General features: G+C 35.6%; 2 protein-coding genes across 8 annotated transcripts in view; both read right to left on the bottom strand.

Moving 5' to 3' along the window:
* LOC306868875 (caskin-2-like) overlaps positions 1-413 on the bottom strand; it is a 54,904-nt gene extending 54,491 nt beyond the window's left edge. For 4 of the 6 annotated variants that reach the window (XM_079415315.1, XM_079415314.1, XM_079415312.1 and 1 more), the window contains exon 1: positions 84-374. The gene's annotated coding sequence lies outside the window, so the exon portion shown is untranslated. Of the gene's footprint in view, positions 1-83 lie in introns of all 6 variants that reach the window. The other 2 variants (XM_079415313.1, XM_079415316.1) reach the window with 2 other exon arrangements.
* A 2,474-nt stretch (positions 414-2,887) lies between these two features.
* st6galnac2 (ST6 (alpha-N-acetyl-neuraminyl-2,3-beta-galactosyl-1,3)-N-acetylgalactosaminide alpha-2,6-sialyltransferase 2) lies at positions 2,888-11,596 on the bottom strand. 2 transcript variants are annotated; one of them, XM_079409763.1, is made up of 9 exons: positions 11,310-11,596; positions 9,757-9,799; positions 9,493-9,664; positions 9,242-9,404; positions 6,517-6,655; positions 6,325-6,428; positions 5,285-5,368; positions 5,089-5,185; positions 2,888-4,949 (listed from the first exon to the last, which is right to left on the bottom strand). In XM_079409763.1, exons 1-9 carry the CDS (start codon positions 11,486-11,488, stop codon positions 4,752-4,754), a joined length of 1,179 nt encoding a protein of 392 aa, XP_079265889.1. In that variant the 5' UTR covers positions 11,489-11,596; the 3' UTR covers positions 2,888-4,751. The 2 variants fall into 2 exon arrangements, with proteins under 2 accessions (XP_079265889.1, XP_079265890.1); XM_079409764.1 differs by having other exon boundaries at positions 3,197-4,949; positions 5,089-5,166; positions 11,310-11,584.
* Positions 11,597-11,963: the final 367 nt, after the last annotated feature.

Below are 11,963 nucleotides of genomic sequence, written 5' to 3' on the forward strand. Positions count from 1 at the left end.
GAAAACTACCGATTTAAACACAAACTAACAGAAATACAGCTAATATTATTTAGCATCAGTAATACTTCTCTATTAATACTTACCATTCATTTAGTGTAAAGTATTCATTTTCGACGTGGGTTGCTGCCATAAGAGCGAGTCCAGGATCAGTCTCTCCAGTCCAGACACTTCAACAACAACAACGAGCTCAAAGTCGCCTTTAGTCAACTCTTAGTCGATAAACACACTTCGCTGTCCTCTTTTCTCGGCAGTCCGTGTCGATAAACTCCAAACTGAGCGTCGGCTGCGATCTGCATGCGTGTTTTGAGAGCTCCAGCAGTGAGTGGAGTCGAGCTCCAGTGGGAGGGTGCAGCTCTGCCGCTCTGCCGCCCTCTGGGACCCTTCCACCGCTCTGCCTCCAGACGACACTCACCGGAGCTCCTCCAGCCTCATCTGATCTCATATAGGCTACAGGATCATCATGATTTAAAATAAATGTGCAATGTGTATCTACAGCATTACTAAATTAGCAACATAAAATAGGCTAGTCATACAGTGCCATTGAAAATTTAATTTTTTATGTTTTGTTTTTTATTTCTTATGCTCAAGACTGCATTTATTTGATCAAAAATACAGAAAAAAAAAATTTGGGAAATATTATTGCAATTTAAAATAACATTTTTCTATTTTATTATAGGTACTTTGACATATAATTTATTCCTGTAAAGCAAAGCTGAATTTTCAGTGTCACATGATCCTTCAGAAATCATTCTAATATGCTGATTTAGTTTTTTTTAGAGGAAGAGTGTTTATTTAAAATATACATTTTGTGTTACAATGAACAGTACTATTCACAAGTTTGGGGTCAATATTTTTTTTCTTTCTTTTTTTAAAAGACATTAATACTTTTAATCAGCAAGGATGTGTTAAATGGATAAAAAAAGATTTCTATTTTTAATAAATGCTGTTCTTTTTAACTTTTTTTCATAAAAAAAAAAAAAAGTACCACAGGTTCCAAAAAGCATTAAAACAACAGTTTTAATCAACTCTGATAATAAATCAGCATATTAGAGTGATTTCTGAAGGAACGTGTCACAGAAATAAATTGTATTTTAAAGTATATTAAAATAGGAAACCAATATAAGAGTGCAATAATATTTCATTTCAATAAATTTTTGTTTTTCTGTATTTCTGATCAAATAAAAACAGCCTTGATAAGCATAAGAGAATCCATAATGATAAAGATGGAAATGCCAAGATGCACATAATGTTTTATTTGAAAAGAAAACTTGCACATAAACTACAATGGAAGCCCATTTACTGAATAAATTCCTCGATACGCATTAAAAAAATTGTGTGACTTTCCTAAGCAGATCATATGATTAGAGTAAACTATCCAGTGCACCGATCTCATCACACGTGTTATTTTAATCATTATAAAAATGATTGAGCCAAAGTTGGTCATTAAAGTGAATTGGTATAGTCACCTCCCATAACTGTCTCACAGAAATGTATTCAGAATGCAAAATAACCTGTCAGCTTTTGTTATTGTGCAAGTTGTTTATTTTGTTAGGGGTTGCAGCAACTTTCATTTTTATTATTAATACTTTGTACCACTTTCCCAGGAAGTGATGATTGAATATGGGATGGAAACAGTGTTTATTCTCAAACATTTTATGCGATATTCTTATGTGCATAAATTAAATTCACAGCTTTGGATGGAAACGTAGCTACTGAGATCTTCAAGTTGATTTCACACTTTAGTATCCTGGCAAATGCAAGCATGGTTTGAGACATTATTGAGATTGCTCTTGAGACTCTAAAGGAGACATGTGAAATTACTGGGGGATTTCTCAGGAGAAAAATCTGAGAAGCAAAAGATATGAGCAAAGGTCTTCATTTAATCTTATTGCTGTCTAGGAGAAAGAACTGATCTCATTTGCAATTTGTCCTTTCTTTGGGTTTATGGCTCCATTGCTCATCCCCAAAAAACATGCATTCACTTGTTGTGCAGTAATTTAAAACTAATGGAACTCAAAGTTTGTTTTGTACAATTTACTGAGGATATTTTAACATAAAACTGAAGAAGTTCAATCATTCATGGCTCATTTATATGCTTAAACTTGCATCTGCACACAAACACTGTGATCTAAGTCTTTTTCTTCAGCCAAAGATCAAAGTGCTTCCTGTCTCCTCTCAAATGAAGTCATCTGGAACAGGATAGTGAATATGGCTCTGACAAGTGCCTGAATGTGACTGTGTGCTGTGGAGAACCAGGTGAAAACTGGAGAATAATGCTTGTGGTTCTGCATCCCTTCACCTGCTCCCACAAAGATAAGGGTGCGCGGTGATCAAAGGATCAGGGGCTGCTATCATCTTCCGGATATCCCGCAAACAGATGTTGCACACCTGGGGCATGTTTTAATAAAGCAGTTAATGTCATTATCACAGTGAACACAAGCTAAAACCTAGGGGGAAACCAGTACCTTGAAGCAAAAAACAGTCTATTTTCTTTTGAAGGTATTTTATAGAGTAAGATTTACCGCACAAAGCAAAGGATATTTTAAAAACAAAATGAAGTGCTATCAAGTCCATCACTGTGACATATTTGGAAATAGTTCCCCTCAAAGCGTTGTCATTATTCACCGTCAAGTCATTCTAACCCTGTATTATTTTCTCTTTTTTCTGTCAAAGCAAACGGCAATCCTGTAGGCAAACTATCCAAGATTCTTTTATATCCTGGGGAAGTAGATTTAAGATGATTTAAGATGTTTTAACCTCTTTGAAAGAAGTCTCTTATGCTCACCAAGCCTGCATTTATTTGATAAAAAATACAGGAAAACACTAATCTTGTAATACATTTTCAAATATAATTAATTCCTGTGATGCAAAACTGATTTTTTTTTTTGCTTCATTACTCCAGTCTTCAGTATCAAGTCATATTTTTTCTTTCTTTCTTTCTTTCTTTCTTTCTTTCTTTCTTTCTTTCTTTCTTTCTTTCTTTTATAATCTTACCCCAAACGGTTGTGTATCATGGTTTCCACAAAACTATGAAGCAACACAACGGTTTTCAACACTGATAATAAAAGGAAATGTTTCTTGATCAGCAAATCAACATAATGAGAATGATTTCTGAAGAGTCACTGAAGACTGGAGGCATAATTCTAATTAAAATAAATGACTTTTTAAAATTCAAATAGAAAAGTCCGTTCAAATTATAATTTCACAAGATTATTGTTTTTATTGTATTTTTGATCAAATAAATGCAACCTCTGTAGATCCTCCTGCTCACCACCAGAAGGCTCCCTCAACCTGAGTACTGACTATTATCTCCCTGAACTCCATTTCCCATAAACCCCATACCTGGAACTGATTCCCTTGACTATTTAATCAGCTCCTCTCCAAATTATTATGGGTCATCCACTGACTGAATCCAAGGGATGAAGTTTTGACTTAAATGCCAGGTTTACTTCCATAGTTGAGGTAGAAAGTGTGAAATCACCCTGTATTCTGAATTCATTCTTAATCATTTGGCAGATGCTTTTATCCAAATTAATATATACGTTATAAGTTCATTCATTCGATAATAAGTGCACCCATGATCTTGTTGTTGCCAGCACCAAGCTCTGTTTGAGCTACAAGAACGCTAAACTATACCAGTGATACATTTGTATATTAAATATTTGGCATAACAATACACATAATTTTTAGCATGTGATGGTGCTGGTCATGGGAAATAAATTAAGTGCAATCACTAAGGTCAGGTATAGGACATAATTCACAGAAAGATCTATAGACCTCTGGATATATCTGTCATGTGGCTGTAGAACGCAGGAGTAAAAATATAAACCAAAGAGTGTTATTTAATAACAAATCCACACAAAGGAACAGGCATGAGAAACACAGGCGATAAACACCAATCAACATTAATACCGGAACTGAGGAGCTAGGGCAAAACACAGGGCTTAAATAACAGGTGAGGGCAATCAGGGGGAAACCGAACAGGTGTAGAGCTAATTAATAACCAAGGAAACAGATTGACAAAGGCACTTTGAAAATGTGAATACAGAAACCGTACCAAAACAGAACATAAACGTGACAATATCTAGCTGTCTCAACTCTAGTGATTCTGGAAGTATTTGATCCCATTAACATTTCAGTGTATTTAGGTTTTAACGATAGCACTTTCAAATAAATTCCAAATATATGAATATCTGATCTGCTGTTAATGACCGAATGCCCATGCAGATAGAGCTAGGTTGAACTGCATGGCTGTAGCATGCAATTTTGTTGTTCCACATTATTTAGCTTATTGGACGTATATACAGACTGAATAAGAGAGGACCTATGATTGAACCCTGGGGGACGCCATGCCATTGTGGTTAATTTAAAGTCACCTATGTTTACACAAGAATCCTTGCTTTCTGGATATGGCCAAAAGAGCCAAACCCAGTTTTCCAGTTTGTCTAAGAGTGTATTGTGATTGAGAATACAGCATTAAATATCAGTAACATCAGCACTGATATTTTACCTTTCTCAATATTTAGTTGAATAGAAGCATGTTCTCTTTGCTGTAATGTGATGGGAAACCAGATTGGAAATTCTCCAAGTAACCCTTTGAGTTAAATAACTTATTTAGCTTATTAAAAATAACATCCTCAATTATGTTGCATATAAAGGATGCAGGAGAATCAGGGCACACCAGAACAAAATACTGCTTTGGCAATTTCATTATGCAGTCTTGTTAATTGTTTTTTCAGACGTCCCAAGATTCACTGAAGTGACATCATGTCCTTTTTTTTTTGTCTCTGATATAGCCACAAGACTTTTTGAGAGTGCAGTTGCTTCCACAGACGCCCCTCCATCTCCATGTCATGGTTAGCATAGAAGACCAGAGGCTTCATCACCTTGTCATAGTAATGGTCTGAGAAGTCTTTGTAATCTTCTGTGATAAAGCCATATGCAGAGACCTGAGGAAAGAGCCAGCAAGCACAACATCTATTTAACAACAGCTGGACCAGTAGGTTTCAGGGCCATTCTAACAATAAATAAAAAGCTTTTATAAATAAAAATTTCAAATGCTGTTTATTTATAAAAAACGTTGTTGACCTGGTCACAAGTGTGTAAAGCAACCAAAAGGATCAGTGCACCCGTGCTGGGCATGTACACATCTCTATATTGCTCCAGCTGTGGAGATTTTAGGAACCTGTTAATCAATTATACCATGGCATTACATTAAGAGAGAAGGAAAAAATGTGACAAAATGATATACTGTGTATGTATATGTGTAGGAAAATGTTCTCACCTTTGAGTCACATATTGAATGAAGGTTGGATGGATCATCTTGAACTGATATGTTTCGGGATTATATCCAAAAAGTTCTGAGGGCCTGTTTTAATAATCAAATAAACTCAGCAGTTAGTTAGTATTCAAAGTAATGGTTAAAATAAAAACTCAAACACTAACTGGCAGAATGCCTTTTAGAATTCCAATGTAATGCAGTTAAATTCATGTAGCAAACAGAATGCAAAATAATTGTTTAAATTTAAGAAAATACGTCGGTGCCATTGTGCTACGGGTGTCCCGAGTTCGAATCCCGACTAGAGGACCTTTCCCGATCCCGCCCCCCTATCTCTCTCCCACTTCGCTTCCTGTCAGTTCTGTCAGGTGAAAATGCCAAAAATAAATCAATACTAAAAAAAAAAAAAGAAATTAAGGAACCAAAATAAAAATGAAATGAAATAAAATAAAATGTAAAGAAATTCATAACACATTTTATTGTTCAATATTATTTACCCAAAAACAAATGATCATACAAAACTTTTATAGGCAAATTTCCAGAAACATAAATCATTAATATTTGAATTGAAGTGTATGACTCCCACTGGGACTCCTAGTTATACACAAGTATACATTTAATTAAATTCAGGGACACGTAGCCATTTATTGCCTTTCATTTAAACATCAACAGTGAATTCATCCTAGAGAGTATATTATTACTATATTTTTTAATCACTTTGGAGTGTGAGCTCACAAGTAGAATTGCCTTCTCACATATTTTACACAACAATGAATGGCCTATTTTCTGATTTTACTGGATGTTCTAATGGTTTTTATTAGTACATATGTTTGATATACCCATATATTATTATATGATTAGCTCAATATATTAAGTAATAATCAGTAATCAGTTTTGGTCAATGTTAATTGTTTTAGGAGACCTGGCCAATTCAACTCAAATCCATGAACTGAAAAGAAGGAAATGATTACAATAATAATAAAATTGATTGTAACCTGTTATGTGAAGTAAATAGCAATGTGTAGGAATCTTATTGTTAAACCTACCTGTCACCTTTATCAGGTCCCGAGGGTACAGACACACCCTGGATGGCAGCTGCCAGCATCACATAGTCTCGAGTTTCGGCAGGGATAAAAATATATCCAATGCCCTGTAACATCAAAGACTTCACTGTAATTCATCAGCAGGCCAGCAGATGGCAACAAATGAAACAAATTGTGAAAGAGAGGGTCAATTACCGGGTCACTTGGCACTTTGTCGAAGCCATCTCGGTAATATCCCATTAATGAGTTCTTGAGAGAGTTGGTGGTGAAGCCGTAGAAAGATGTCTTTGTCCCAACATCATCCTCAAACCCCTTGATTATTGCCCCATTTACCCTATAAATAATGATAATTATTATTACCATTGATTGTGATGTTATAGCAGTTAACTGTAACTGTAGGCTACTAATCTAAAACAGGGTCAGAAATTTACTAGGACTCAGGGGAAAATATATATATATATGTTTATTTATTCAGAGTGAACTATTACTTAAAAGTAAATAATAAACTGCAATGTAACTACTATTGGTGTTGATGCATCAGTCACTGATGGTATTTGGGGCAGTTGTGGCCTAATGGTTAGAGAGTCAGACTTGTAAACCAAAGGTCACAGCTTTGAGTCTAAGTACCAGAAGGAATTGTAGGTGGGGGAAGTGAATGGTCCGTGTATGTTTTGATAGTTTGTTTTTCAATTTGAAATGAAATGAGCTCCAATTGCTCCCGGGGTGCCGCAGCAAATGCCTGCCCACTGCTCCGGGTGTGTGTTCGCTACTCACTGCTGTGTGTGTGTATTTGGGTTGGGTAAATGCAGAGTACAAACTCCGAGTATGGGTTACCATATTTGGCCACACATCATGTTCCTTTCACTTTTGTGTAATTACTGTCATTTCGAGAAGACAACAGGTGACATTCTACTCAGAGTTGAATTATGCTTTTGTATGACAACACAATTAATGTCTAAAAATAACACCGAAATGAATCATCAGTGGTTCTTCATTTGTGGTGGCAAGTGGTGTCCCTCTACTTTACAACAGTTGAAATAAACTTTAAATACCAATAAATCATAAAATGTTTGCATGTTTGTATTCTGTATGTAAGCACAATTTGTGCACTGTTGATAGATACATTTTTTGTTTTAAAATACATATTTAATTGAGTTTTAGAGATTGCATTTGTAACATAATATGGATGTGACAATTTAATGTGTCACACTTTATTAGTGTCTGTGGTGTTATGTTGATAACTTGCAGATCTGACATATTTGATAAATACATTTTGAAGACATTAGCCCCAGCATGGATTGATCTACATAGTATACCAGCTATTTGGAAAAAATCAATTATTATACCAGTTCCAAAGATACCTAATCCTCAGGAGCATAACGATTGTCGCCCAGTTGCCTTAACTTGTATTGTGATGAAGAGTTTGGAGAGGATTATGGTGTGGAGGCTTAAGGAAGAGGTTAAGGACCATCTTGATCCTTATCAGTTTGCTTATCAAATCAACAGGGGCACTGATGATGCGATCCTTACTGTGGTCATTTTAAAACATCTGGAGGATCCAAAGGCTTATGCCAGGTTGCTTTGTTCTCGATCTGAGCTCTGCTTTTAATACCATGCAGCCACACCTTATGCTCTCCAAACTAAATAGCATGGCTGTTAATCCATATAGCATTAAATGGTTCCATGCATTTCTTACGGATAGGACTCAACAAGTTAAAATCAAGCAGTCTTTCTCTGAATGTCAACCTATTAGTATTGGTGTTCCCCAAGGGTGTGTTTGTTCACCACGCTTATTTACATTGTACACAAATAAATATAGGAGTCACCATCCGGGGAACATTGTCGTTAAATTTTCAGATGACACTGCCATTCTTGGTCGATTGTATGAGGACCTTCAGCGCTACACTACAGAGATTGCTGACTTTGTGTTATGCAGTAAAGAACATAGTCTTGTAATAAATGTTAGTAAAACAGAGGAAATTATCTTTGATTATAGATCGGTAGGCAACCACTCACCTATTATAATTAATGAGCCTGTTAGACAGGTGCATGTGGATAACCTGTGTAGAAGGGTGCAACAAAAGATGTACTTTTTAAGGAGGCTCAGATTATTTGGGGTGGCCCAAAGGGTCAAGTTGTTGTTTTATCATGCCTGTATTGAATCTATCTTACTGTATGGTATAGCGGCCTGGTCTGGGGGTTTACCCCAATTTTCAGTCTATCTTTGATAAGGTTATTCTTAAACAGGCAAATTTCATTGCTCAAAACAAATTTCCCTCATGAGGGACAAATACTGTATAGTAAAGATTGTCACCAGTGTTTGATTGAAATTATTTAAAAATCAAAATGTTCTTAAGCTTTCATTTTAATGGATATTGCATATTAAACCAATTTTAAATGCATAGCAATATATTTTCTTAGAAAAAAAACAAAAGCATTTTTACTAATTCTGCCTCTCATTTTTCCACCCCAATTGAAGAATGACCCTGATACAAGTCGTAGCTCGCAGAAAATTCCCAGTTGATCTAAGTTGTAATAACGAGTTCTACAACGATGTGACTGCTTTTTGGAATCTGGTAATTCCAGTAATTGCAACATGGCTTGAATGCACTTTTATTCCAAAAACACAGTGATGATGTGGTTGGTCATGTGATTTTAACATGCCTGAGCCCATGAGGCAAAACAGCTCCATGTAAAATAAAACTGGTTTTATTAGGCTACTTATATGACATGTATGGGTTTGAAAAAAAAAAATAAAATCCCTAAAGTACTATTTATTCTTACTTTTCCTGGAAATATTTCTGAGTGCAACTTTAAACTGGGGTGGTAGAGACTATTTTAACTTTACGTCATCTTAAAGGGATAGCCTAGTTCAACCAAAAATGAAATTTATTGGATTTTTCTTATAGAATGCACAAACCTGAAAACATAATCATGACCGTCTATGGTTTTCCCCTGCCTGGATCCATTCAGAATACCTCCATTACCCACCACAGCACAACGCACACAAGTATCTGATGTTTTCCGCTCAAACAGATGACTGTTGGCAGGATGTGAAAGCAGAGAAAGTGTCTTGCCTATTTCTGTTATAAGGAGGAAATAAAAATGTTTTGAGAGTGTTTTATGGCTTTGTATTCATGTCTGAAGTGCTGGTGTTTACACCAACTTTACCATGGAAATGCTGGTCCTTCCAGCCATACGGCAACGGTTCATTCTGGAGCTTTTGCCAATGTGAATTAATAAAAGAATCATTCCACTGCAGAACAGGCACTAAAAAGCTAAACTTTCTCTTCAGACTGTTTTCTTTCTTTATGGTATGTCTCAAGGAGCAGGCTGGCACTGCCTAAAGAGAGAGTGGAGAGAAATTGTCTGACTTAGTCATTGTTGTGCACTTTGCTAGCTTTATGCCATGTTTTAGTCACATATTCGGCTCACCTCCTCTTCAGCTGTATCGTTTACAATCCAGCTTACTTCATCCCTGCAGAGCAAAGCAGATCAAAACATAAGTGAAGTCAATTCTTTAACAAGAGCAGGAGAGGAAGAGGATGTGAAGGAGTAAGCGATATATAGGAAATACTATAACTTACTGAAACTTAAAAAAAAAAATAAAGGGCATGAGCATAAAATGAAACACTTGTTTTATTCTTCATCTTCAGGCCACTCAAGATAAAAGTGTATTAAAAATATATAAAACAGTAGTACATTAAATACAATTCACTTTGCTAGATACCATTCCATACGTTACTTTTCCATACCCCATTAACCCTTACATTTTATATGATAACTCATGAAGCCTTGCATATTATATAATAATCCATTAACCCTTTCATACCGCACCATACCCCATTAACCCCTTCATACCGCACCATACTGTACCCCATTAACCCTACCGTTACATACTGTACCATAACCAATAAAACCTTACATATAATACCATACCCTATTAACCCTTACATACCACATCATACCCCATTAACCCTTACATTTTATATGATAACTCATGAAGCCTTGCATATTATATAATAATCCATACCCCATTAACGCCTTCATACCACACCATACTGTACCCCATTAACCCTACCGTTACATACTGTACCATAACCAATAAAACCTTACATATAATACCATACCCTATTAACCCTTACATACCACATCATACCCCATTAACCCTTAAATATCGTTCTATGTCCCATTAACCCTTACATGTAATACCCCAATTAACTCGTACATATGTAAATCAGAATGATCATGACAGGACTGTGGTATATTCTGGCAAGTCACATCAGTGTTTTGAAAAATGTACAGTCACAAGGATATGAATGAGCCTTTTGTTTATTATGCAAAGGATACACAGAACCAAAACTGCATGCATATTAGTAAAAGCCTGGTCACGGTGTTCAAAACATTTGCTTAAACTCAGTAAAACAGTGCACTCATTAACATGGCATGTAAAGTACACAATGGATCAAATAAGTGTAGAAAATTATATTATGGTTAAAAGTTATAGTAAAGTAAAGACTGCTCTGCCCTTGTGTTTTATTCTGGCTCAGTCTTACTGTGTTATCGGTGTTATCAGAATACGTACAAAACTAGGTCACTAGGAACGTATTTTAAGGTACAAATGCTAAAAGGTACATTTACCCCTAAATGGTACATATTAGTATCTTTTCATTTGTGTACCTTTTAGCCTTTGTACAGGCTTAGGGTACCACCACTGACCTGTAATAGATGAGTAGATATCACACCAGTTGTACCTTGTTTCTAAAAGATGCTGGCATCTTATGACAGCAGGTGTCTTCTCAATGTGTGACAAACGTTTGTTGTTGTTTTGCTTTGTTTAAATTTTTTAGTTAACTTTTGCGTGAACTTTATGTTTTAATCTTAGTCATATAGATTTTTTTTATATAAATACAGAGTTTTAGTGTATCTTATGAGAATAACACTGATCTTAATAATGCGCACCTGGATGAAAGTCTGTCTGAACCTACCTGTAAAATATGCTCCAGTCTTCTGATGACATCGAACCCAGCACATTCCAGTAGATAAAGCAAACACATGCCGCCACAATAGATATACAAAGCCACAGTTTCGTGTTTCGACAGTGCTGTGCGCGACAAATGCGTGGAAAGACAATACCTGCCATGTTTGAACAATCAGTTGACTTCATAAATTTAACCAAACACGGACCTTTGACTGAAACCACAGAACTTTTTTAAGTGTAGAGGCAGCGCATGTTGTGTTTATAAACCCACCACAGATATCTAAATAGTTGTACAACCAGTTTTACAACTCACGCGGAAATGGGAATTTGGCCAGTGAACAAGAAGCTTCACATCAGAGTTCATCTTTAAATAAACTGACTTGTTATTCCAGTCAGTGTGATTTAATGAATAAGATAAGACTTCTTTAACTGGAACTGAGTGACAGAATGAGGTTAAAGGAGCTGTAGGCTATGTAAGGCCTTTAAAATTAGAAATGAAATTGAAATGCATATTGAGCTGTAAAAATAAAAATATTAAAAACAGTAACTATAAAAAGTAGGGATGCACGATATGAAAAATATTAATTTAAAAAATTTAACCGATACGATAACCGATAATTAAGTCCTTCTCATGGCCGATTCCGATACCGATACCCAATAA

The sequence above is a fragment of the Barbus barbus genome (genome assembly GCF_936440315.1).
Source record: "Barbus barbus genome assembly, chromosome: 4".
In the NCBI taxonomy this organism is placed as follows: domain Eukaryota; kingdom Metazoa; phylum Chordata; class Actinopteri; order Cypriniformes; family Cyprinidae; genus Barbus; species Barbus barbus.